The sequence below is a fragment of the Coregonus clupeaformis genome, chromosome 12, assembly GCF_020615455.1.
Source record: "Coregonus clupeaformis isolate EN_2021a chromosome 12, ASM2061545v1, whole genome shotgun sequence".
Classification (NCBI taxonomy): domain Eukaryota; kingdom Metazoa; phylum Chordata; class Actinopteri; order Salmoniformes; family Salmonidae; genus Coregonus; species Coregonus clupeaformis.
Window position 1 is genome coordinate 15,593,629 of NC_059203.1, and position 27,601 is coordinate 15,621,229.

Below are 27,601 nucleotides of genomic sequence, written 5' to 3' on the forward strand. Positions count from 1 at the left end.
GACCCGGCACCTATGAACCACATGAGAGCCAGGCGGAGCTGAGACCCAGCACCTATGAACCACATGAGAGCCAGGCGGAGCTGAGACCCGGCACCTATGAACCACATGAGAGCCAGGAGGAGCTGAGACCCGGCACCTATGAACCACATGAGAGCCAGGCGGAGCTGAGACCCGGCACCTATGAACCACATGAGAGCCAGGCGGAGATGAGACCCGGCACCTATGAACCACATGAGAGCCAGGAGGGGCTGAGACCCGGTACCTTTGGATATGCAAATGTTGAATTATCTAACGAAAAATTGTTGTCCACATTTAAAGACAACCCCATAGTAGAATAGCTTGTCAAATTCTATGCGAGAAAATAATATTCCTCTCGAGGCACTTTCAAATTGCGAGTGCTGCACAGGGAGAGAAACGTGCATGCCCAGGAATTGTACAACATTCTTAATGCAGTCGTGGGAAAACACACTTATGAAATCAGTTTTGATGGCCACTGTTAAAAGAGAAGGATCAGAGAAAGAAATTGCACATCCGGTTGCAGTGACATGCATTGAAATGCGTGGCCTTATCATGGCTTTCTTTTGCAAATTAGTATGAATTAGCAGACTTATTTCCTAATACTTGTCAATACTAAACATCATATTAAAGGTGTGGGACATTCATTGTGTGACAAGAAATAACTTGCAGGTCTATTTCGACTACAGCAACTACAATTTGTCCGTCCACAATTCATCTGTGTGAACATGGCGGCTCTCAACAGAAAGAACTGACTGCTACTAAATGAGAGGTTGTTGGTGAGGAGATGACCTCTGCACTAGACTTACAACTAAAACCGGTAAATGAATCATTGGCAGCGCTCACTGCTAAAGTGGATACTTATTCAACTAAAGTGGAAAGTTTGGAGAAATTCAATGTACGGGGTCACAGGACTTGAAGCTGGTGTGGAAGCGGGGCAAACCAACTTCCTTCATGAGCAATCTTTTCTATGAACTGTTTGGGGCAGGAGAAGCTGGGTTCCATGCTGCTGATTAAGAAATCATTTTACTGCAGTGGGCTAAATCAGGGCGTGACGAAGATGCAGGAAGCAGTTGCAGTCGGTGAGTTTAATCAGAACGAACATAGGAGAGAATACAAAAACAGGTGAATCGTCTGAACATGAAAACAGAAACAACACTGCCTGATGGGTAACACAACGGAGTGCTGGATAAAGGGAAAGTAATCAGGGAGTGATGAAGTCCAGGTGTGCCTAATGATGGTTTCCAGGTGTGCCTAATGATGGTTGCCAGGTGTGCCTAATGATGGTTGCCAGGTGTGCCTAATGATGGTTTCCAGGTGTGCCTAATGATGGTTGCCAGGTGTGCCTAATGATGGTTGCCAGGTGTGCCTAATGATGGTTTCCAGGTGTGCCTAATGATGGTTGCCAGGGGAGCCTAATGATGGTTTCCAGGTGTGCCTAATGATGGTTTCCAGGTGTGCCTAATGATGGTTTCCAGGTGTGCCTAATGATGGTTTCCAGGTGTGCCTAATGATGGTTGCCAGGTGTGCCTAATGATGGTTTCCAGGTGTGCGTAATGATGGTTGCCAGGTGTGCCTAATGATGGTTGCCAGGTGTGCCTAATGATGGTTTCCAGGTGTGCGTAATGATGGTTGCCAGGTGTGCGTAATGATGGTTGCCAGGTGTGCGTAATGAAGGGTTGCCAGGACCGGTGGTTAGTATGTCGAGTGCCGGAGCGGGGGTAGACGTGACACAGGGTCACACAGCGTTTCTTGGTAGTCTTAAACAAATCTACTTTGAAACAAAAGTACACACCTCACACACATGGTTATGGGGTTTAAAAAAAGAAGAAGACATCTGTACCATGTCAGATATAGAGTTGAAGTGTATTCGATTTTGGGTTTGCATCCCAATATTAAACTTTATATACATCACAGAAGACAGAAATATAACAAAACAGTTTTGACGTAGAAACACCGGATTTTCGGCAGTTTTTTTAAAAATAATGTTGATTAATCATGAAATTATGAAAAATATTAATAACATTCCACCCATGAAGCCACTAGAGGGCGATGTGGACATTTGACTGCAGGATAAAGGGTACTACCGTTGCCCACCGCACGGGTCAACTCCGCAACAGCTCTCGCTGTACGATTGTACGGATCCACACCTTTGAAGTCAAGCAGCGAATTGTTCGCCTTGCAGCGGAATCCGGGGGTCTGACCCACAGTATGCAGGGAGGAAGAGGACCAGCATCTATCCAAACCTGAGTGCCGAACTGCTAAAACAGAGGGAGACCTACAACAAGGTGAGATCCCAGCTACGTTCCCATAAAGACTTGTACACCTCTGATTGTAAATTCCACACCAAGCCAGATTGAGTCCTTTTTAAAAGATATAAGAACTCCTATTCTCTCAACTGAGGAAGCCGGCTTGCTGGGAGCCCAAATCTCCCTACATTAACTCAAAAGGTTATGGATAACATGAATAAAGACAAATCACCTGTTTGGGAAGGTATTTCTCCGGAGGTCTAGTTAAACATTTTGGAACCAATTAGGTCAACTATTACTCTAAATGATTAACACAGCCATTCACAAAAGGTTCATTTGGAAGGGTCGTAAATACAGCACAACATTTTTATTTGATTAAAAACCGGTAAGGACGCCTACATTTACATGGAAAGGTAAGAGATCCCGAATTAAATCAACAAATTTACAAAGAGGGAAAGACGCTGGAGGGCTATCCGTTCCAAATGTCAAATTGTATTTCCAAGCACTAGCATTTCGCCTAAATTATAAATAGGTTTAGACATGACTTTTGCGTTCCCTGGCTGAGAATGAGGAGTAGTATGATGGCTCCTATTGCCCTGGTGTTCATTGATCTAGCTCTTAAACAACGTAAACTATTTATATTTGTCCCGAAGCCACTCCTGCGTTGTCTTGGCTGTGTGCTTAGGGCCGTTGTCCTGTTGGAAGGTGAACCTTTGCCCCAGTCTGAGGTCCTGAGCGCTCTGGAGCAGGTTTTCATCAAGGATCTCTCTGTACTTTGCTCCGTTCATCTTTCCCTCGATCCTGACTAGTCTCCCAGTCCCTGCCGCTGGAAAACATCCCCACAGCATGATGCTGCCATCACCACGGACAATTCCTTCGACCTCATGGCTTGGTTTTTGCTCTGACATGCACTGTCAACTGTGGGACCTTATATAGACAGGTGTGTGACTTTCCAAATCATGTCCAATCAATTGAATTTACCACAGGTGGACTCCAATCAAGTTGTAGAATAATTTCAAGGATGATCAATGGAAACAGGATGCACCTGAGCTCAATTTCAAGTCTCATGGCAAAGGGTCTGAATACTTATGTAAATAGGTTTTAATAATCAGCTTTAATATTGCAGATAGATTGTAGCTTCCATCAGTGTAATTGTCTGCAGCATTTCCAATCCCCCATATATATTTTTGTAAATATATTTTTAAAATATATTTTCCTTAATTCTTTTCCACTAACCCTACCAACCCTTCCCTAATTGGAGTAAACTAATGAACAACAACACTTAGGCTTTTACTTCCAGCTTATACACACTATATACATTATACTTCTGAAAGTATTCAGACCCCTTGACTTTTTCCACATTTTGTCACGTTACAGCCTTATTCTAAAATGGATTAAATAAATAAAAATCCTCATCAATCTACCCACAATACCCCATAATGGCTAATTGAAAACTGGTTTTTAGAAATGTTTGCACATTTATTACAAATAAAAAACAGAAATAACTTATTTACATAAGTATTCAGACCCTTTGTTATGAGACTTGAAATTGAGCTCAGGTGCATCCTGTTTCCATTGATCATCCTTGAAAAGTTGCTACAACTTGATTGGAGTCCACCTGTGGTAAATTCAATTGATTGGACATGATTTGGAAAGGCACACACCTGTCTATATAAGGTCTCACAGTTGATAGTGCATGTCAGAACAAAAACCACCCTCAGGACCTCAGACTGGGGCTAAGGTTCACCGTCCAACAGGACAACAACACTAAGCACACAGCCAAGACAATGCAGGAGTGGCTTCGGGACAAGTCTCTGAATGTCCTTGCGTGGCCCAGCCAGAGCCCGGACTTGAACCCGATCGAACATCTCTGGAGAGACCTGAAAATAGCTGTGCAGCGACGCTCCCCATCCAACCTGACAGAGCTTGAGAGGATCTGCAGAGAAGAATGGAAGAAACTCCCCAAATACAGGTGTGCCAAGCTTGTAGCGTCATACCCAAGAAGACTCGAGGCTGTAATTGCTGCCAAAGGTGCTTCAACAAATTACTGAGATTAGCTCACTGGGGTAAAGGCAGATGGGCAATCCTCAAACTATTGATTTATAGTCAGGCACTATGATACAACAGGTGGGCGACAGCAGGTGATAAGGCTTATTGCTGAACAGCACACCTGCTTGATAATAAGGATAAATATGATATTGGGTTCATTTCTGGAGGGGGAAATAATATTTTAGATGTCAGCATAATTTTGTTTTCATTCATTTTGGAGTAGAAAATGAACTAGCGATCCCCCACCTCCAACTGAACCACTGAGCACCATACCACAACACACAGAGAGCAGGGGCCAACTGAACCACTGAGCACCATACCACAACACACAGAGAGCAGGGACCAACTGAACCACTGAGCACCATACCACAACACACAGAGAGCAGGGGCCAACTGAACCACTGAGCACCATACCACAACACACAGAGAGCAGGGGCCAACTGAACCACTGAGCACCATACCACAACACACAGCGAGCAGGGGCCATTGTCATGGTTGTAGAAAATCATGTGGACTGACAGTGACACCTCCTGGCTGGACATGTTGATAGTGCTGTGTACAAGACATTACACTAGGTGGCAGTGTCGCCCATTCAACGTCTTGTCGTTTTCCGTCTCCGCTCCTGATTCGATGGTTCATATTTCCTCAAGTTTGCTTTAGGTCTTTCTCTTCCGGTTGTCGTCTCGTACGTGTGGCAGGTAACGAATTTCACTCCTGAGTCTAACATGTAATCTGCGTCAATCCTCCGGTGTTTTAGATTCATACGAAACATGAATGCGTGTTTATAGCGCAAAATATCACGAACCACACAGGCGTCTTTTTATATTTGCTAAATGTGTTCCCTCTTGGATGATTAAAACGACATAGCTAGGTTCGGGTGCCCCTTTCTAACCGCTAGCTAAACTTTCTAGGAAAACGAACGCTTTCCACCAAACTCACCGAATTGAAAAGGTGTCAACCGTTTTAGATAATACTGGCGTAACTATCTCAAAGCTTTCAGCACGTACAAGGCGAAAATGTCAATGTTTACATCGTTGCAAACCCCTGCGGCTTGTTCGCTAGCTAGCCAGTCATGTCCGCTTGTAACTAGCTAACGTTAGCTAGTGTAGCAAACATGACTTCCAGCGTGGGTTTTTTTGTCTGTTCTGCAGTTAAACTAATTTCTGTTTTCTTCCGTTAACAGATCCACAGAACAGAAATGGCAAAGTCAAAGAATCACACCACCCACAACCAGTGTGAGTAGAAATGAATGGTTAGGAAGTTAGTTAGCATATACCAGTGATGGTGCCTAACTAACTATGTAGTTGGCAAAACAGGAATAGCAGCCTACCCTGTTTAGTTTGTGTCCATGTTTTCAAAACAAACTGTTGAGAGTTCTGCAGGAGTAGCCTGAATCCTGTTTCAGTTTGAGGTCATTGCTTCCAGAAGGTGTCACAAGTCTTTTTCCTGTCTGTCCACAGCCCGTAAGGCCCACAGGAATGGGATCAAGAAGCCCAGACCAGACCGTTACGAGTCCATGAAAGGGGTATTTATTAATCTGCTGGCCTATCAACTGTTATGATCTGCTGGCCTATCAACTGTTATGATCTGCTGGCCTATCAACTGTTATGATCTGCTGGCCTATCAACTGTTATGATCTGCTGGCCTATCAACTGTTATGATCTGCTGGCCTATCAACTGTTATTGATCTGCTGGCCTATCAACTGTTATGATCTGCTGGCCTATCAACAGTTATAATTTCTATGTAGTTTGTAAAGTTGCCATGTTAGATCAAGGGCATTGTCATGTGCACCTGGATGTTTTTGTACATCAGATGCGGGGGGGCCTTACCACAATAATATAAATGTATCAAAATAAAGGGGCCCTAATTCCGACGTGGACATCCTGTGAGGTTGCTCTCGCATGGCTCTGTCCTTGTGGCGTATGGGAGCGTAGCACTTCGGTGCTGTGACGTACAGTCCCGTTCCACGGCGTCGGAGAGCAAGCTTTGTCCCCGGCCCTCGGGCTGGTGAGGACGGCGTTCTGTATATTCCTACATCTTCCCAGAGCTCCTTGGGCCATGACTGGGGGGCTAAACCATGCACTGCACAGCTTTTAGGCTTACGTGGACGAGCTACTCTCCTGTCTTCGTGCTTCTAAGGCAGCATTTACAGAGGCAGCCCAGTTCTGATCTTTTGCTCAATTATTGGCAAAAGCTCCGATCTTATCAGAATTAGACTGTCTAAATGCATCCTATATATATGGACGTATTTCTCTGGTTTATACTGTGTTCATGTGCTGAAATGTGGAAAATGACCTGATTTCACTGGGAGGTAGAATTCTCTAGGGGGTGACCCTGGACCCCCAAAACAAGGGGGAGGGACCTCCCCTTCACCCCATGCACACCAATACCCCGTTATTATTCGGGATACTCAAGTATTGTGTTTGAGTTGACTCCTATAAAAACGTCATATCCAGTTTACAATACTCCCCAAAAAAGCTTGTATCCCGGTTATGAGAAACCCAGATCTTTAAATTAATGAATGGATGAAGTATTACATCTGCTGGTGGTGTGGGTAAGATGTTTAGTGAAGGATGATAAGGGGCATGTGCAAGAAACACGCTTTTTCTTTCAGTGTATTGAAGTCGCCTAGCAACCCAACAGTTCTACTGCTGCGTCTTTTTCAATTCTGGTCACGTGAGGATGTTCCCCCCTGCTCAACCAATCCTTCCGTCCTGTTTTCATACCCTTCAGATTTCTACCTCTTTTGTATTGAACTCACTTTCAGTATTGTTTCTATATGAAAAGTTTGTCTGCAACTTACTCCGTATCTCCTTGCTCTCTCTCTTTCTCTCTTCCAGGTCGACCCTAAGTTCATGAAGAACATGCGTTTCGCCAAGAAGCACAACAAAAAGGGCCAGAAGACCGCCAACGCAGCAGCCAAGAAGATCGCCGATGCAGCACCTGCTGCACCTTAGACTGGGTGGTTACCTCCGCATCTCCACGTTCCATTGACTTTGTTACCATCGCAAATAAAGCTATGCTCTGTTAAAAAAGGATTTGACGTTTACAATGTAACTTCATTTTTACTGATCTATCATCACTTAATACTACAGGGTTAACTGTTCGTGTTATTTTTCCTAAAATAGGCACTTGCGGTATGATTGGAAATAGCCCAATGTCCTGGCTCTCCTACCTGGCATTACCAACAACACTATGGCACACGAGATTGGACATGGAGATGACCAGAGCTATACAATGGCACATTAGCACCAGTCTTTAAAAGGTCAATCTGTGATTGGCACATCCATTCTTGGACTTTAAATTCATGATATATAGCCATTTGATTCTTGAAGAATATAACTTAAATGCCTCATCAGCGTAGTTCAACTGTCGTACCCCGCCAGAACCCAAAATGTTCTCATCCATTGTAAACAAACCCTGTATAGCTTCAAAACATGGTTAAAGCTATAATTTGAATACCATGGATGGTCATTCCATACTGCCATAGCTCTGTCTAGGAATATTAGTGTTTACATTTCACCGGCCCCATCCAACTGGATGGGTGACCGCTTTGTTATTGTTTGAAATACTGATTGCGCCTTTTTAAAGGGGTTTATTTGAAGGATAACATGGTCTGAGATTGGGATGAATCATGGCGTGTAGTATGAGAAGCTAGCTAGGATGGTCATGGGGCTAGAAGCTAGCTAGGAGGGGCTTGCGGACGAGCTGTGGATTATGACTAAGTCGCTTTGGATAAAAGCGTCTGCTAAATGGCATATTATTATATTATGAGTCTTGTCACAGGATTGGTGTCTATTGTGTTGTGACAGACTAAACAGGGTACCATCAACAGGACTGGTGTGTTGACAGACTAAACAGGGCACCATCAACAGGACTGGTGTGTTGACAGACTAAACAGGGGTACCATCAACAGGACTGGTGTGTTGTGACAGACTAAACAGGGTACCATCAACAGGACTGGTGTGTTGACAGACTAAATGGGGTACCATCAACAGGACTGGTGTGTTGACAGACTAAATGGGGTACCATCAACAGGACTGGTGTGTTGACAGACTAAACGGGGTACCATCAACAGGACTGGTGTGTTGACAGACTAAACAGGGCACCATCAACAGGACTGGTGTGTTGACAGACTAAACGGGGTACCATCAACAGGACTGGTGTGTTGACAGACTAAACGGGGTACCATCAACAGGACTGGTGTGTTGACAGACTAAACAGGGCACCATCAACAGGACTGGTGTGTTGACAGACTAAACAGGGCACCATCAACAGGACTGGTGTGTTGACAGACTAAACGGGGTACCATCAACAGGACTGGTGTGTTGACAGACTAAACGGGGCACCATCAACAGGACTGGTGTGTTGACAGACTAAACGGGGCACCATCAACAGGACTGGTGTGTTGACAGACTAAATGGGGTACCATCAACAGGACTGGTGTGTTGACAGACTAAACAGGGCACCATCAACAGGACTGGTGTGTTGTGACAGACTAAATGGGGTACCATCAACAGGACTGGTGTGTTGACAGACTAAATGGGGTACCATCAACAGGACTGGTGTGTTGACAGACTAAATGGGGTACCATCAACAGGACTGGTGTGTTGACAGACTAAACAGGGCACCATCAACAGGACTGGTGTGTTGTGACAGACTAAATGGGGTACCATCAACAGGACTGGTGTGTTGACAGACTAAACAGGGCACCATCAACAGGACTGGTGTGTTGACAGACTAAACAGGGTACCATCAACAGGACTGGTGTGTTGACAGACTAAACGGGGCACCATCAACAGGACTGGTGTGTTGACAGACTAAACGGGGTACCATCAACAGGACTGGTGTGTTGACAGACTAAATGGGGTGCCATCAACAGGACTGGTGTGTTGACAGACTAAACAGGGCACCATCAACAGGACTGGTGTGTTGTGACAGACTAAACGGGGCACCATCAACAGGACTGGTGTGTTGACAGACTAAATGGGGCACCATCAACAGGACTGGTGTGTTGACAGACTAAACGGGGTACCATCAACAGGACTGGTGTGTTGACAGACTAAACAGGGCACCATCAACAGGACTGGTGTGTTGACAGACTAAACGGGGTACCATCAACAGGACTGGTGTGTTGACAGACTAAATGGGGTACCATCAACAGGACTGGTGTGTTGACAGACTAAATGGGGTGCCATCAACAGGACTGGTGTCTCGGTGTTACAATATACAGGGAAAAGATGACAGGAATTCACTTCTCTGTCCTAGGCAAATGTATTTTCCCTGTATAGTACCACTGTCACACAGCGGTCATTAAAATACCAAGGAATGTTTGTGTGTCTTTAGCGCCATCCACATTTGAATTGACACTAGCTAACTTGTTTGTGTTGTGCAGTGAAGTGTCAAATCAAATTTGGATGGCGCTAGCAACACACTTTGCTTGGTATTTTAATGTTCTGTATGTCACGAACCGGCTCAAAGTTCGTAAACAAAAGGGAGACACTGTGGAGACAAGGAATACGAAAATATATATTTATTAACTAAAGTAAACTAAGTATAATTAACAATGATGTGTGTAATCAGTAATCGGTAGTGTAAGTGAGTGTTTTGCATGCATAAATGTAATAATGCAAGGTGTTGAAAGGTGCCAAAGCAAACAACCAAAAAGTCAAATCAATAAAAGTGTCTGTATGGAGAGAGTCTCCTCAATGAATGTGGAAGAGGTCCATTTATCCTGGGACACAACCCGGGCCCAGGTGTTTCCCAGGTAGCTGACGACCCTCCCAACTCCGCCCACCGGCATCCTAATAAGGAAACGAGAGCAAAGAGAGAGAATACGGCAGACAAGAGTGGGAGGGTCGTCACATGTACGACAAAGGAAAAATATGACAAGACGGGACTTCAATACAAGGCAAACAAGCTAGTGTCAAATAAAATGTGGATTGTCCTAGCGATACATGTTTCTTGGTATTTTTTTAAAATAATGTATTGTGTTACAAAGGTCTGAGTTAGAGATGCATACTTCAGGTTCAGAAATACGTGCGAGTTGTGACTGGCGTTGCAGAGCATGAGATCTACCCCATTTATAGTGTCATTTTGTCATCACGTGGGCTTTTGTCTGAAATGGCACCCTTTTCCCTGGATAGGGAACTGCTTTTCACCACATCATTATATAGCTGCGCATTATGTAGGGAATAGGGTTCCATTTCGGACAGCCATGGTCTTCTATGCGCTCAGTAGCTGCCGTTCAAGAGGCCAGTTAGTCATGCAACAACTGGGTATACAAAGCCAATAAACGCATTCCTATGGTGTGGGCCAGGGTTAGGAATTCACTGGGGCTCCCTCTATTTGTTGTAGAGATTGTCTGCTGGACGAAGAGTTGTGTTCCAGTTGGGCACAGTTTACATACTGAGGTTAATGAAACTTTAGGAGACAACGACATGAACCAGAGCAGAGGAGAATGATTTTTGGTCAAATGTTATCTGTCACACACACGTGTTTAGCAGTTATTGCACGGTGTAGCGAAAATGCTTGTGCTTCTAGCTCCGACAGTGCAGTAATATCTAACAAGTTCACAACATATACAAGCAATGACAGAGCGGCTAAAATACAGTAGAATATTCTAGAATAGAATACAGTATATACATATGAGATGAGTAGTGCAAGATATGTAAACATTATTAAAGTGACTAGTGTTCCATTTCTTAAAGTGGTCAGTGATTTCAATAGGCAGCAGCAGCCTCTAATGTGCTAGTGATGGCTATTTAACAGTCTGATGGCCTTGAGATAGAAGCTGTTTTTCCATTCTCTCTATCCCAGCTTTGATGCACCTGTACTGACCTCGCCTTCTGGATGATAGCGGGGTGAACAGGCAGTGGCTCGGGTGGTTGATGTCCTTGATGCTCCTTTTGACCTTCCTGTGACATCGGGTGCTGTAGGTGTCTTGGAGGGAGGGTAGTTTGCCCCCGGTAATGCGATCGGCAGACCGCACCACCATCTGGAGAGCCCTGCGGTTGCGGGCGGTGCAGTTGCCGTACCAGGCGGTGATACAGCCCGACAGGATGCTCTCAATTGTGCATCTGTAAAAGTTTGTGAGGGTTTTAGGTGCCAAGCCGAATTTCTTCAGCCTCCTGAGGTTGAAGAGGCTCTGTTGCCACACTGTCTGAGTGGCAACAAAAACCAAGCCATGAGGTCGAAGGAATTTTCCGTAGAGCGCTGAGACAGGAATGTGTCGAGGCACAGATCTGGGGAAGGGTACCAAAACATTTCTGCAGCATTGAAGGTCCCCAAGATCAGAGTGGCCTCCATCATTCTTAAATGGAAGAAGTTTGGAACCACCAAGACTCTTCCTAGAGCTGGCCGCCCGGTCAAACTGAGCAATAGGGAGAGAAGGGCCTTGGTCAGGGAGGTGACCAAGAACCCGATGGTCAGTCTGACAGAGCTCCAGAGTTCCTCTGTGGAGATGGCAGAACCTTCTAGAAGGACAACCATCTCTGCAGCACTCCACCAATCAGGCCTTTATGGTAGAGTGGCCAGACGGAAGCCACTCCTCAGTAAAAGGCACATGACTGCACGCTCTGAGTTTGCCAAAAGGCACCTAAAGGATTTTCAGATCATGAGAAACAATATTTTCTGGTCTGATGAAACCAAGATTGCACTTTTTGGCCTGAATGCCAAGTGTCACGTCTGGAGGAAACCAGGCCCCGCTCATCACTGGGGCGAAGGTTGACCTTCCAACAGAACCCGATCAAACATCTCTGGAGAGACCTGAAAATAGCTGTGCAGCGACGCTCCCCATCCAATTTCACAGAGCTTGAGAGGAACTGCAGAGAAGAATTGGAGAAACTCCCCAAATACAGGTGTGCCAAGCTTGTAGCGTCATACCCAAGAAGACTCGAGGCTGTAATCGCTGCCAAAGGTGCTTCAACAAAGTACTGAGTAAAGGGTCTGAATACTTATGTAAATTTGATTTTTCCATTTATTTATTTTGAATACATTTGCAAATATTTCAATAAACCTGTTTTTGCCATGTCATTATTGGGTATTTGGGATAGATTGATGAGGGGGGGAAAACAATTTCATCAATTTTACAATAAGGCTAAACTTAACAAAGTGGGAAAAGTGAAGGGGTTTGAATACTTTCTAAATGCTCTGTACTTCCATGCATTTTTTTTTCAACTGGTTCCGGGGGACCTTCAGACGGGTCTTGGGAGGCCTGTGGGTGCCCTAGATCAAAACAACCAACATGTTAGTGAGAGTCTCACCTTTACCTTTTACAGGGGACAGAGTTTCACCTTTACACCTTCTCCTTTACAGGGGATATACTGTGTGACTATTACAGGGTCAGAACCTGTTCTCTCTGTTCTCTCTCTCTGTATCTCTCTCTGTATCTCTCTCTGTTCTCTCTCTCTGTATCTCTCTCTGTTCTCTCTCTGTATCTCTCTCTGTTCTCTCTCTCTGTATCTCTCTCTGTATCTCTCTCTGTCTCTCTCTCTCTCTCTGTATCTCTCTCTGTTCTCTCTCTCTGTATCTCTCTCTGTATCTCTCTCTGTCTCTCTCTCTCTCTGTATCTCTCTCTGTCTCTCTCTCTGTCTCTCTCTCTCTCTGTATCTCTCTCTGTTCTCTCAATTCAATGTAAGGGTGTTATTGGCATGGGAAACGTATGTTAACATTGCCAAAGCAAAGTGAAGTAGATAGTAAACAAAAGTGAAATGAACAATAAATAGTAACAGTAAACATTACTCAGAAGTTCCAAAAGAATAAAGACATTTCAAATGTCTCGCTCTCTCACTCTCTGTATCTCTCACTCTCTCTCTGTATGGGAAAATGAATGGAGTTTTAATAGTTTTTAGATAAACGCCGAAAATAAGGTCTGTGGTAAACACAGGCTTAGGCGATCTAATACATTTTGTTTTATGAGTTAACGTCACTTGTGAATTTGGAAGAATTCATGCAATTTTAAAAAAGCACATGAAGGCTTCATAATTCATAAAGGTCATGTTAACTGGCTGATATTATCTCATAGAACAAAACGTGTAAGTTCTCCTAAGCCAGTGTTAACCTCAGACCTTATTTTCGGGCGTTTATCCCAAAACCCTATTCTTTCCCCATTGATTTTTTGCCATAGGAATAGCTGGTCAAACCAGAGGTAACTCATTTCAGACTACAAGCTGGGGAGTTAGTGAGTTAGGGATTTTTATAACTAACCCAAGATAGACCAGAGCCTGTCATTTCCATTGGGAGCCAATGAATCATAGTGGGCAGAACAAGCACGAGCTAGCGAGATCCTATTGGCGCGTTCTAGCATTTATTTGCATATTTCCGTTAGGGAACGCCTACTCTGTGAAGTGCGTGTGTACATTAACTCAATTCGCCCTTGCACTCCTAAACAACGCAATTTTTTTGAAACTTTGGCAAAGGGTAAAGTCTACAAACGCAGTCCATTCTGTTTGTTACAGATTCTCGTTTTAGAAACAGAAAAACTGAATGGAGTTCAAATGTTTAATCGATGAGAAAATGTGCAGAATGTCGTCCAGGAATCCATCTGGCTCCATCTTCTCCCACTGCCTGCCTCCGGGCTTCCTCTCATCACCATATTAGGTAGTGAGTGGAAATGCCAACCGGATGCTTCACATTTATACATCCGGTGAAATATCTGGCTCATTGTTCTATCTATGTCTATAGCCTCCCGTAGTTTGAGCTACTCTCTGCAGGCTGCCATTAGCAACTAAATTATCCTTCTTCTGGGTGCGATTTTAAAATAATCGGTTCAAGGTCATCTGATGTTGGAAGCAATTATTGGTACAATGACACCTTGCTCACACCTACAGTGTTATTGTGCAAAATGGTACGCAGCATCATCTGGATATGATTGCAGCAAAAGTTCAACCATAGATTTTTATAACTAATCGAAGATGGACCACAGCCTGTCGTTTCCGATGGGAACAAATGAGTCATAGTGGGCAGAACAAGCAAGGAGGTGGGCAGAGCCAAGCACAAGCTAGCGAGATCCTATTGGCGCGTTCTAGCAAATATTTGCATGTTTCTGTTAGGGAACGCCTACTCTGTGAAGTGTGTGTGTGTGCAATACCTAAATTCGCCTTTGCACTCCTTCTAAACAACGCGATTTAGTCCACTCTGCTCATAACAGATTCTAGTTTTAAGAACAGGAAATTAAATCCATTATAAAAAAATTGAAAGAATATGGCACCACAACAAACCTGCCAAGAGAGGGCCGCCCACCAAAACTCATGGACCAGGTAAGGAGGGCATTAATCAGAGAGGCAACAAAGAGACCAAAGATAACCCTGAAGGAGCTGCAAAGCTCCACAGCGGAGATTGGAGTATCTGTCCATAGGACCACTATAAGCCGTATACTCCACAGAGCTTGGCTTTACGGAAGAGTGGCCAGAAAAAAGCCATTGCTTAAAGAAAAAAATAAGCAAACACGTTTGGTGTTCGCCAAAAGCCATGTGGGAGACTCCCCAAACATATGGAAGAAGGTACTCTGGTCAGATTAGACTAAAATTGAGCTTTTTGGCCATCAAGGAAAACGCTATGTCTGGCGCAAACCCAACACCTCTCATCACCCCGAGAACACCATCCCCACAGTGAAGCATGGTGGTGGCAGCATCATGCTGTGGGGATGTTTTTCATCGGCAGGGACTGGGAAACTGGTCAGAATTGAAGGAATGATGGATGGCGCTAAATTCAGGGAAATTCTTGAGGGAAACCTGTTTCAGTCTTCCAGAGATTTGAGACTGGAAAGGAGGTTCACCTTCCAGCAGGACAATGACCCTAAGCATACTGCTAAAGCAACACTCGAGTGGTTTAAGGGGAAACATTGAAATGTCTTGGAATGGCCTAGTCAAAGCCCAGACCTCAATCCAATTGAGAATCTGTGGTATGACTTAAAGATTGCTTTACACCAGCGGAACCCATCCAACTTGAAGGAGCTGGAGCAGTTTTGCCTTGAAGAATGGGCAAAAATCTAGATGTGCCAAGCTTATAGAGACATACCCAAGAGACTTGCAGCTGTAATTGCTGCAAAAGGTGGCTCTACAAAGTATTGACTTTGGGGGGTGAATAGTTCTGTTTTTCTGTCTTATTTCTTGTTTGTTTCACAATAAAAAAATATTTTGCATCTTCAAAGTGGTAGGCATGTTGTGTAAATAAAAAAAAACAACCCCCCCAAAAAATACATTTTAATTCCAGGTTGTAAGGCAACAAAATAGGAAAAATGCCAAGGGGGGTGAATACTTTCGCAAGCCACTGTATGTTTCAGTAAGATTGGATTTTTGGCATCAACTGTACTGCAGGGATGGAACGTAAGTCACAGACAATAGAGGTTGTGGTGGCAGCTGCAGAGAGGTATTTGGGTGTGCGAGATCAGAAGAGTTACAGGGTGTGTTAAGTGGTTGTGTCCCATACTTTCAGGCTGTTGGCCTGAAGCAGGAATACATTTTATTTTTATTTTTTAAAGCAAAGTATAAGGGAGTTATACTCCAGTCTAGTAGGTGGCGGTAATGCAACATTTATAAACCTCATCAAAGAAGAAGAAGAATACACTGTCGGTGTGATCGAGGCGTGGTTGTAATCTGTAATGCAACATTTCCGCTTCCGCTCATGCTTTACCTCTGATTGCATCAGTTCATCTGAGTTGGTAGCCGGGGAAAGAAGAAGATGTGAGTTTACTTGAATGGGAATTTAAATATTGTTATGTTGAACTGTTGTAGAATTAAACTATACTGACATATCGTTGATGCAATATGCGTACATATGAATGCTAACTTGCGGCTACAGTGCGAAGAAGTCGAAAGTACTTAGCAAGTTAGCCGGATAAGCTAACCAGCCCACTTGCATGTGCACAGCAAGGATACGTCGTTACTAGCATGCATTGAATCATCCTTTATAACTAGATTTATCCAACATCGATACTAGCCAGGTATAAACCCAGTTAACTGAATTAGCTAACATGCATATGAAACCAGCTAACGTTACCGAACGGAAAATTGCTGCTTGTTAGCTAACGTTACGTTTGTTAGGAATTTATATAATGTTGAACTGTTGTCTAACGTCATCATTGGTTGATGAATACAGCAAGTGTCACTGAGCTTGTTTTGTACCTGCACCCTTTTCCACCCCACAAACCCACACTGATAGTCAAAGTGAAGTACGACTACAAAGCTTGAACTAGCTAACTGTCCTGCGAGGTTTGTGTTTCAGTCAGCATGGTTGAGCCAGTTGCTGAATCCATTCACTTTCTCTCCAATAGTCAACTAACTATGATGTGTTTCTATCACCCAGTGATCATGGTGGAGCCTGTTCCTGAATCCATCCACTTCCCTTCGGAGGAGGAGAGGATCCTGCAGCTGTGGAAGGACAAGGACTGCTTCCAGGAGTGTCTCAAACAGTCCAAGAACAGGCCCAAGTAAACATAAGGACCATGCCATCTTTGCCATGTGTGCTTGCGTGGTGGGAAGCAGTGTGTGTTGATCTGGGTGGGGACGGTGTCCTGGCTAGGACAATGCCATGGCAGGCAGTGTGTGTCAGAGTCGAGTCATTCATTTACATTTACATTTTAGTCATTTAGCAGACGCTCTTATCCAGAGCGACTTACAGGAGCAATTAGGGTTAAGTGCCTTGCTTAAGGGCACATCGACAGATTCCTGACTGTCAAACAGTAACAGATAGTTTCCAAATTGAAGGTTAATTATTGTAGACAGAATTCCTCTACCCATCGTTTAGTCAAAGATTGAGCTTATTCACGAAAAGTATTGTCACATGCAGAATAGTAGTGCAGTGATCAGACAACACAACACTTAGCCCGATATGCATGTACACAACAACAAAAAAGATGAATCCGTTGTTTATGAATGATGTGTGAACTCTTCTCCAGGTACACGTTCTATGACGGGCCTCCGTTCGCCACAGGTCTCCCCCACTACGGTCACATCCTGGCAGGGACCATCAAAGACATCGTGACCCGCTTCGCCCACCAGAGCGGCTTCCACGTGGACCGCCGGTTCGGCTGGGACTGTCACGGCCTGCCTGTGGTAAGAATGTCTTAAATAATAATGTGATGAATAATGTCTTTGGGATAATGTACTTGTAGCTAGGGCTGTGACGGTAATTGAATAACCGTGTAACGGACGGTTATAGATGAATACTTTCATGGAAATAAGATAACCATCAAAAACCGTTGAAATAGCCCTATATTCATTTTAGGATAATTTTTTTTATTAACTTTATTTTCATGTAGATAAACTTGACCTAATAGCTGGAGTGTTTACTAATGATTTGTAAGCAACAACAAAAAACATCTAACTTAGTCTATTTAACGTTCTACATCTCCTCTGTCCAACTGTCCTTTGACGCTCCAGCAGCGAATCCCTGATGATGCACGGGGGGGGTGTAGAATGCTGTGGTACTAGAGTCATTTATTTGTTGTTTTTATTGCTTGCTAGTAAATTAATTAATCGGTTTTCCTTTTTTAAAAAGGTTGGATGTGTCTGGCTATTCATTAATTATTCAACAGCAGTGGACAGGGTTGTTCTGGGCTCTGAGGGCTGTAATGATGTAATGTTGTGTCAAATGGACAATGGGCCAGTCCTCGCCAACCTGGCATGGTATAATTTGTTATGGGATCTTTTCTTAATGTATAGACTAATCAATGGTGATCAGGCCCGTTCCTGGCCGGTATGCTGCGTATTGACGCCCTCCTATCCCCATAGAATAGCAGGCTAGGCTATACAGTGTCGGCCCGCAATACACTTTTAATGAATGCCCATGTGGTAGCCTACCGTTTGTAAAAACAGGCAATTTACCGTTAATCCCTGTCATTTGCTTACATTAATTTATCTTAATGCATGTATTAATTACAGTAATTTACCCGTTCTCGGAGTGGAAATGTTGTTTGCAGAGTTCAAAACCTGCTACGTTTGTGAGTAGGGCTGTGGCGGTCCTGAAATTTTGTCAGCCGGTGATTGTCAAGCAAGTAACTGCCGTTCTCACGGTAATTGACCCTTAATTAACATAAACACATTTAGCATCTCCTGGCTTCCCGAATAGCCAACAAGCCACTGATGCAGACCTTTGGAACATCTACATTTTATACTGAACAAAAATATAAATGCCATATGCAACAATTTCAACGATTTTACTGAGTTAAAGTTCATATAAAGAGTCAGGGCGTGACAATTAGGCCCTAATCTATTGATTTCACATGACTGTGCAGGGGCACTGCTACGAGAGGGCATAGGCCCACCCACTTGGAGCCAGGCCCACCCACTGGGGAGCTGATCAAGCCAATCAGAATCATTTTTTCCCCACAAAATGAGTTTATTACAGACAGAAATACTCCTCAATTTCATCAGCTGTCCAGGTGGCTGGTCTCAGATGATACAGCAGGGGAAGAAGCCCGGGTGTAGAGGTGCAGGCGTGGTTACAGGTGGTGTGCGGTTGTGAGTCCGGTTGGACGTACTGCCACATTTTCTACAACGACGTTGGAAGTGGCTTATGGTAGAGAAATTAACATTACATTCTCTGGAAACAGCTCTGGTTGACATTCCTGTAGTCAGCATGCCAATTGCACGCTTGCTCAACTTGAGACATCAGTGGCATTGTGTTGTGTGACAAAACTGCACATATCAGAGTGGCCTTTTACTGTGCACCTGTGTAATGATCATGCTGTTTAATCAGCTTGTTGATATGCCACACCTGTCAGGTGGATGGATTATCTTCGCAAAGGAGAAATGCTCACTAACAGGGATGTGCACAGAATTTGAGAGAAATAAGCTTTTTGTGCGTATGGAACATTTCTGGGATCTTTTATTTCAGCTCATGAAACATGGGACCAACACTTTACGTGTCGCGTTTATTTTGTTCACTATAAAAAGTCTAAATCCATTTAATACCATTTAATACCATCACAATACATCCATTAATTGAAGTCCGGGCTCTGGCTGGGCCACTCAAGGACATTCAGAGACTTGTCCCGAAGCCACTTCTGCGTTGTCTTGGCTGTGTGCTTAGGGTCGTTGTCCTGTTGGAAGGTGAACTTTTGCCCCAGTCTGAGGTCCTGAGTGCTCTGGAGCAGGTTTTCATCAAGGATCTCTCTGTACTTTGCTCCATTCATCTTTCCCTCGATCCTGACTAGTCTCCCAGTCCCTGCCGCTGAAAAACATCCCCACAGCATGATGCTGCCACCACCATGCTTCACCGTAGGGATGGTGCCAGGTTTCCTCCAGACGTGACGCTTGGCATTCAGGCTAAAGAGTTCAATCTTGGTTTCATCAGACCAGAGAATCTTGTTTTTCACGTTCTGCGAGTCCTTTAGGTGCCTTTTGACAAACTCCAAGCGGGCTGTCATGTGCCTTTTACTGAGGAGTGGCTTCCGTCTGGCCACTCTACCATAAAGGCCTGATTGGTGGAGTGCTGCAGAGATGGTTGTCCTTCTGGAAGGTTCTCCCATCTCCACAGAGGAACTCTAGAGCTCTGTCAGAGTGACCATCACCTACCTGACCAAGACCCTTCTCCCCCAATTGCTCAGTTTGGCCGGGCAGCCAGCTCTAGGAAGAGTCTTGGTGGTTCCAAACTTCTTCCATTTAAGAATGATGGAGGCCACTGTGTTCTTGGGGACCTTCAATGCTGCAGAAATGTTGGTACCCTTCACCAGATCTGTGCCTCGACACAATCCTGTCTCGGAGCTCTACGGACAATTCCTTTGACCTCATGGCTTGGTTTTTGCTCTGACATGCACTGTCAACTGTGGGACCTTATATATACAAGTATGTGCCTTTCCAAATCATGTCCAATCAATTGAATTTACCACAGGTGGACTCCAAGTTGTAGAAACATCTCAGGCATGATAATTGGAAACAGGATGCACCTGAGCTCAATTTCGAGTCTCATAGCAAAGGGTCTGAATACTTACGTAATTAAGGTATTTCTGATTTTGGGGTATTGTGTCTAGATTGCTGAGGATTTTTATATATTTAATCAATTTTAGAATAAGGCTGTAACGTGACAAAATGTGGAAAAAGTCAAGGGGTCTGAATACTTTCCGAAGGCATTGTATATGCTTAATTTAGTTATTTATGCAACTTTAGTTGTGATACAAATGTCGGACTATATGTTTTGATTTTAAAAAAATTCTAAGGCTACATGATGCGACTAATGATGATTTGAAAAAAGCCCCATGCGCCCTGTTTTGTTTTTTTGCGAAGACTGACACATTTACTGAGTCTCATTCACAATTTGACAAGCACTTGATAATGCTTCGAATTTCCAGGCGGCATCCCCCTAGTGTGTCCGTAATATTGAAGATGTTAGAAGAACTGTCCACATTTACTTTTCGTCAGCCAACAAGATGAGTAGACCTAACGAACAGCAAAAGCACTAGCCTATGTCAATCTACTATCCCCCATAGTACAAAAGTTGACCTATTATATTCTGTGAGATAAATACATATTCCAAACATAGTCTGGGACAGTTGTGGAATGCGAAAGATCCCAAATTAAAACATCCACTCTCATCAAAAAACATTTTAAACGCAATGAGGCTGACGCAACAGATCAGAACATTTAGCTTAAAATGTTGATAAACTATTAGGCTATTTCTTCACATTATAATCGCAGCAATGCGCACACGGCAGTAGGCTATAAGCGGGAATGTTCCAAAATGCAATCAGTTAGCGGGAAAAAAGCATTCTCAAAAGTGACCGCAAATCCGATTTAGGCATGTAATGCTTTTATTATAAAGGTGCATAAAAAAAAAATAATCTTCCCCAAACTTGAAACTCACGCACTGCTTATGTATGCCAGGCTCTACACCCCTTGTAAAGCGGATTAATGTGCTTAATTTTAAGAAGTTATTTGGCCACTTTAGTTGTGATACAAACCTTATCAAAACATATAGGCCTATGGGCTAGGCTACATGAGGTGTGGGACTATGATTTGAAACAGTCACAAAAAAAGCCATGCGCTGTTTCTTGCCTTACTGCACATGCTGGGCATCATTCACAAGTGATAGGCTAATATTGTCACCCGTCAGACTATTCTTGATTTTAAAGTTGTCTTTACATATACTAAATAATGTATGTGTGAAATTAGTTTTGATTTAGAATGGACCATTATCACACAGGGGCAGAGGGGAAAAAAATACGTCATCTATGCACTTAAATAGCGAATGGACTACGCTTCCCGTGGTTAATTTTTCTTCATTCTTTTTAATAGAGGCCATCAACTCTGTTTTCTCCCGCTACTCCACAGGCTATAGAAATGTTGCGCAACAGGAGCTCCCATGAAGTGTTTGATTTAGATTTTCGATGACGTGTGGTCCTCTGTAGCTCAGCTGGTAGAGCACGGCGCTTGTAACGCCAAGGTAGTGGGTTCGATCCCCGGGACCACCCATACACAAATAAATGTATACACGCATGACTGTAAGTCGCTTTGGATAAAAGCGTCTGCTAAATGGCATATTATTATTTTATTATTATGTCAGATTGATTAGAGGGACAACAGAGTGCTGAGTACCAGGCAGTTAGCACGTTTGGTAGGATACTAATGACCATCAGCAGCATCAGAGCTTGGAGAAGCCTAGTTACCATGACTAAACGGGCACATGGAATTTGACTGCCTTCATGACTCGTGACTGCTGGTATGGCGGTAATACGGTCACAGTAACAGCCCTAGTTGTGAGAGGAACGTTTTTTGGTTGAGTTCATACCGTTTACGCACTCCATCTGAGCAGTGAGCATGTGTCTGGTTTCTCTGTCCTGCTAATGAGAACGGGGCGCGCTCACCTGAGCATAAAGTACCTGGCCTGCTTCTCCAAATGTCGTAGAGAGAGGCTTCTGTCATTTTTTCTTCACTTCACAGTATCATTACTATTATTATTACTATTATTATTGCTATTATTATTATTATTTATTATTATCATTACTATTATTATAATCATTTATCATTATTATTATTATTACTATTATCATTACTATTATTATTATTATTACTATTATTATTATTATCATTATTAGATCAAAATATATTATTGGGCCTCCCGAGTGGCGCAGCGGTCTAAGGCACTGATCAGTGCTAGAGGCGTCACTACAGATCCGGGTTCGATCCCGGGAGACCCATGAAGTGGCCCAGCGTTGTCCGGGTTAGGGGAGGGTTTGGCCGGCTGGGATGTCCTTGTCCCATCGCGCTCTAGCGACTCCTTGTGGCGGCCGGGCGCATGCACGCTGACACGGTTCGGCAGTCGTACGGCGTTTCCTCCGCTACATTGGTGCGGCTGTCTTCCGGGTTAAGCGAGCCGTGTGACAAGAAGCAGTGCGGCTTGGCAGGGTCGTGTTTCGGAGGACGCACGGCTCTCGATCTTCGCCTCTCCCGAGTCCGTACGGGAGTTGCAGCGATGGGACAAGACTGTAACTACCAATTGGGGAGAAAAGGGGGTAAAAAATACCATAAAAAAAAATATATATATATAGTATTTGAAAAATCTTTCCAACACACTCCCCCTCGATAATCAGCGTCTCTTATAAAAAGGCTATGGGCCGGTTGCATTTATTTGTTTCTATTTTAATGGTTGTCAATTTCATACTACAGCTGTCCCATTAACTCTTTACTTGTTAATTCATTATCTTGTCGCCTACTTTCATAAAGCCTGAGGTAGGCCTAGGTTTTTTTTATACGTTTTAAGAAAAGGATAAATATTTGCTCTTGTGTTTGACATACGCTGGTGGCTATATAGATGGGTGTTTATTATATATTTTTATATATATATATTTTACAGGGGTGTGTGTGTGTGTGAGTTCGCTGATTCTCTCTATATGTCCATTCAGAAAGTTTCCTTAGTAGCCTGTCTGGACCCCGTCTCTTTAATAAGAATCAAACGCTCCTGTCATGATTTAATCTTGTAGAAGGATAATTTTCACCAGCATTGGCTACATTATTTCTCTCATTACGCCATCGTATGACCGCAGCAGCAGGGTTTGTGACGTTATGCGAGTATTTTAGGGAAAAGTGGGAGAAAGCTGATCCGACTTCGTTTACATGGTTTTGTGCGTCGAAGTAGGATCTGTATTTTTTTTTTAAAATAAAAAAATGATATGCAGAAAAGCCAACAGAAAAGGTTGGCAGATCTTTATTTTGACTCTTAATTTGTTGATTTAATATTTAGAAGTAATAACCTAATAATTAAATGCCATGATAATAATGAAGTGGAATGGCTTGTTTTTAAGTAGGTTTTTATTAAGACGCATATCCATGGAAACAAGTGTACTAACAGAATGGTGACCCCGCCCCCCTCAACGGTTATGTCTGTGACCGTGTACATTGGCCTGGCCAAGACGTCACAGACCTACTTGTAGCAGAGGGAGAGTTGCTGTCCGTTCCGCACACTGAAAAATACAGTGGCTTGCGAAAGTATTCACCTCCCCTTGGCATTTTTCCTATTTTGTTGCCTTACAACCTGGAATTAAAGTGGATTTTTTTGGGGGTTTGTATCATTTGATTTACACAACATGCCTACCACTTTGACGATGGCAAATATTTTTTTGGCCGACACAAACAAGAAATAAGACAGAAAAACTGAACTTGAGAGTGTATAACTATTCACCCCCCCAAAGTCAATACTTTGTGGAAATCCACCTTTTGCAGCAATTACAGCTGCAAGTCTCTTGGGGTATGTCTCTATAAGCTTGGCACATCTAGCCACTGGGATTTTTGCCCATTCTTCAAGGCAAAACTGCTCCAGCTCCTTCAAGTTGGATGGGTTCCGCTGGTGTACAGCAATCTTTAAGTCATACCACAGATTCTCAATTGGATTGAGGTCTGGGCTTTGACTAGGCCATTCCAAGACATTTAAATGTTTCCCCTTTGGGTGATTGAGTAGTGTGCAGTTCCTACTGTTACTGCGAACGGAAAATTATTGTTTCTTATTTGGTAGTCCTTCCCCTTTTCACTGAGTATTCTTCAGTTTCCTGCTGAACATGAGCTGATGGGATGTTTCTCCGTGTGGTTGATGGGATGTTTCCAGTGCTGTTTCTCTGTGTGGTTGATGGGATGTTTCCAGTGCTGTTTCTCTGTGTGGTTGATGGGATGTTTCCAGTGCTGTTTCTCTGTGTGGTTGATGGGATGTTTCCAGTGCTGTTTCTTTGTGTGGTTGATGGGATGTTTCCAGTGCTGTTTCTCCGTGTGGTTGATGGGATGTTTCTAGTGCTGTTTCTCTGTGTGGTTGATGGGATGTTTCCAGTGCTGTTTCTCTGTGTGGTTGATGGGATGTTTCCAGTGATGTTTCTCTGTGTGGTTGATGGGATGTTTCCAGTGCTGTTTCTCTGTGTGGTTGATGATGTTTCCAGTGCTCTTTATCTGTGTGGTTGATGATGTTTCCAGTGCTGTTTCTCTGTGTGGTTGATGGGATGTTTCTCTGTGTGGTTGATGGGATGTTTCCAGTGCTGTTTCTCTGTGTGGTTGATGGGATGTTTCCAGTGCTCTTTCTCTGTGTGGTTGATGGGATGTTTCCAGTGCTCTTTCTCTGTGTGGTTGATGGGATGTTTCCAGTGCTCTTTCTCTGTGTGGTTGATGGGATGTTTCCAGTGCTCTTTCTCTGTGTGGTTGATGGGATGTTTCCAGTGATGTTTCTCTGTGTGGTTGATGGGATGTTTCCAGTGCTGTTTCTCTGTGTGGTTGATGGGATGTTTCCAGTGCTGTTTCTCCGTGTGGTTGATGGGATGTTTCCAGTGCTGTTTCTCTGTGTGGTTGATGGGCTGTTTCTCTGTGTGGTTGATGGGCTGTTTCTCTGTGTGGTTGATGGGATGTTTCTCTGTGTGATTGATGGGATGTTTCTCTGCCATTACAGGAGTATGAGATTGATAAGACCCTGGGTATCAAGGGACCGGACGATGTGGCCAAGATGGGGATTGCTGAGTACAACAGGCAATGCAGGATGATCGTCATGAGATACGCTAACGAATGGGAGGTGAGTTAACGATTATACAAACACTATCTATATGGCTGGTTCACTATGTAATTAGACTATACTTATATATTTTATATAATTATATATGGCTGGTACACTATGTAATTAGACTATACTTATATATTTTATATAATTATATATGGCTGGTACACTATGTAATTAGACTATAATTATGTCTGTATATACACCAGAACTCTGTAACCAGGATGGGACGGTGGATTGACTTCAAGAACGACTACAAGACTCTGTACCCCTGGTTCATGGAGACTGTCTGGTGAGTTGTCTGAATTTTGTTGTTAGAGAAAGTAATATAATACATGCCATTTACAAGACGCTTTTATCCAAAGCGACTTAGTCATGCGTGTAATCAAACCCACTATCCTGGCGTTGCAAGCGCCATGCTTTAAAAATGGGTGGACAAACTACAGACTGCGAGCCCATTCAATCCGGGAAATTATTATTAGAAAATAAACACTCCAGGTCACTGTTGAACTTCTAAAACTAGATAGAAAGTATGTAGAAATTATAATATATATATTTTCAACTAACTGCACTTTTTCTGGCTGGCAAATTGATTTTGACCAACATCCCCCAAAGACATCTGTGCGGCCCTCCGTTGAATTTTGAAATCCCGATGTGGCCCTCGAGCCAAAAAGGTTTGGCCACACCTGCTCTACAAACTGAGCTACAGAGCACAACATTTGTCCCTGGTTTGTTTTAGATAATGTCCTTGCACACTGCATTGAACAGTGCCTTCAGAAAGTATTCATACCCCTTGACCTATTCCACATTTTGTTGTTCCAGCCTGAATTCAAAATGGATTACATCAATGTTTTTTCTCACCCATCTACACACAATACCCCATAATGACAAAGTGAAAACATGTTTTTAGAAATTTTAGCTAATTTATTGAAAATGAAATACAGAAATACCTCATTTACATTCACATCCCTGGGCTCCCGAGTGGCGCAGCGGTCTAAGGCACTGCATCTCAGTGCTTGAGGTGTCACTACAGACCCCCTGGTTCGATTCCAGGCTGTATCACAACCGGCCGTGATTGGGGGTCCCATAGGGCGCCGTCCGGGTTTGGCCGGTGTAGGCCGTCATTGGAAATAAGAATTTGTTCTTAACTGACTTGCCTAGTTAAATAAAGGTTAAAAAAAATAAAAAATTACTTTGTAGAATCACCTTTTGGCAGTGATTACAGCTGTAAGTCTTTCTGAGTAAGTCTCTTAAGAGCTTTGCACATCTGGATTGTACAACATTTGCCATTTTTTTAAATTTATTTTTTACAAATTCTTCAAGCTCTGTCAAATTGGTTGATGATTATTGCTAGACAACCATTTTCAGGCCTTGCAATAGATTTAAGTCAAAACTGTAAGTCGGCCCCTCAGGAACATTCACTGTCTTCTTGGTAACCAACTCCAGTGTAGATTTGGCCTTGTGTTTTAGGGTATTGTCCTGCTGAAAGGTGAATTCATCTCCCAGTGTCTGGTGGAAAGCAGACTGAACCAGGTTTTCCTCTAGGATTTTGCCGTTGCTTAGCTCCATTCCGTTTATTTTTTATCCTGAAAAATGTCCCCAGTCCTTAACGATTACAAGCATACCCATAACATGATGCAGCCACCACTATTCTTGAAACTATGGAGAGTGGTACTCAGTAATGTGTTGTATTGGATTTGCCCCAAACGTAACACTTTGTATTCAGGACAAAAAGTTAATTGCTTTGCCACATTTTTTGCAGTATTCTGTACATGCTTCCCTGTTTTCACTCTGTCAATTAGGTTAGTATTGTGGAGTAAATACAATGTTGTTGATCCTAGGGCCGTGGCGGTCACAAAATTTAATCAGCCGGTGATTGTCAAGCAAATAACTGCCGGTCTCGCTGTAATTGACCGTTAATTAACAAACACATTTAGCATCTCCTGGCTTCCACACATAGCCACTGATGCAGACCTTTGGAACATCTAAAAGTCTAATAAATCCATGTGATATAGCCTACACCTTCACAATAAATCCATTATTTATTTTAGACAGGTCTAAAGAAACGTGAGGAAAATGTAGTCTATTTCAGAAGAACAGAATAGCATACTCTTGAGTTGTCCTTATGTTAGGTCCTGATCTGGCTATGCCATATGGCTGTGGGCTACACTAGTTCATTTAGCAGACAAGATTTTGCTTAGAATTCCATGGCATTATTTTATATTATTTTATAGTATGAAGAATACAATTGAGCAAAGCTGAATAAAATATAAAGGATATTTTCTCCAAAAGATTTGAGGGAGTGCGCACATGCGGCTATTCTGTG

The 27,601-nt window shown here is 43.3% G+C and overlaps 2 protein-coding genes and 1 non-coding gene across 3 annotated transcripts in view; all 3 read left to right on the top strand.

Moving 5' to 3' along the window:
- Positions 1 to 4,952: 4,952 nt before the first annotated feature.
- Positions 4,953 to 7,352, top strand: rpl29 (ribosomal protein L29). The gene is made up of 4 exons (XM_041891840.2): positions 4,953 to 5,011; positions 5,497 to 5,548; positions 5,774 to 5,838; positions 7,155 to 7,352. Exons 2-4 carry the CDS (start codon positions 5,512 to 5,514, stop codon positions 7,269 to 7,271), a joined length of 219 nt encoding a protein of 72 aa, XP_041747774.1. The 5' UTR covers positions 4,953 to 5,011; positions 5,497 to 5,511; the 3' UTR covers positions 7,272 to 7,352.
- On the top strand, positions 6,184 to 6,406 carry LOC121578827. Its single transcript, XR_006002831.1, has one exon. It is a non-coding gene; the product is annotated as a small nucleolar RNA SNORA73 family (small nucleolar RNA).
- Positions 7,353 to 15,919: 8,567 nt separating the features above from the next.
- iars1 (isoleucyl-tRNA synthetase 1) overlaps positions 15,920 to 27,601 on the top strand; it is a 120,527-nt gene continuing 108,845 nt past the window's right edge. Inside the window, exons 1-5 of the mRNA XM_041891841.2 lie at positions 15,920 to 15,998; positions 16,621 to 16,744; positions 17,213 to 17,369; positions 25,174 to 25,293; positions 25,485 to 25,567. Of these exons, the coding sequence (XP_041747775.2) occupies positions 16,626 to 16,744; positions 17,213 to 17,369; positions 25,174 to 25,293; positions 25,485 to 25,567 (479 nt within the window). The 5' untranslated portion in view covers positions 15,920 to 15,998; positions 16,621 to 16,625. The remainder of the gene's footprint in view (positions 15,999 to 16,620; positions 16,745 to 17,212; positions 17,370 to 25,173; positions 25,294 to 25,484; positions 25,568 to 27,601) is intronic.

What these genes read in the sequence shown, in the direction of transcription:
- rpl29 (XM_041891840.2), top strand. Translation starts at nt 5,512, where the DNA reads ATGGCAAAGTCAAAGAATCACACCACCCACAACCAGT. An exon ending in TCACACCACCCACAACCAGT is followed by an intron (nt 5,549 to 5,773) that starts GTGAGTAGAAAT and finishes GTCTGTCCACAG; the next exon opens with CCCGTAAGGCCCACAGGAAT. An exon ending in GTTACGAGTCCATGAAAGGG is followed by an intron (nt 5,839 to 7,154) that starts GTATTTATTAAT and finishes TCTCTCTTCCAG; the next exon opens with GTCGACCCTAAGTTCATGAA.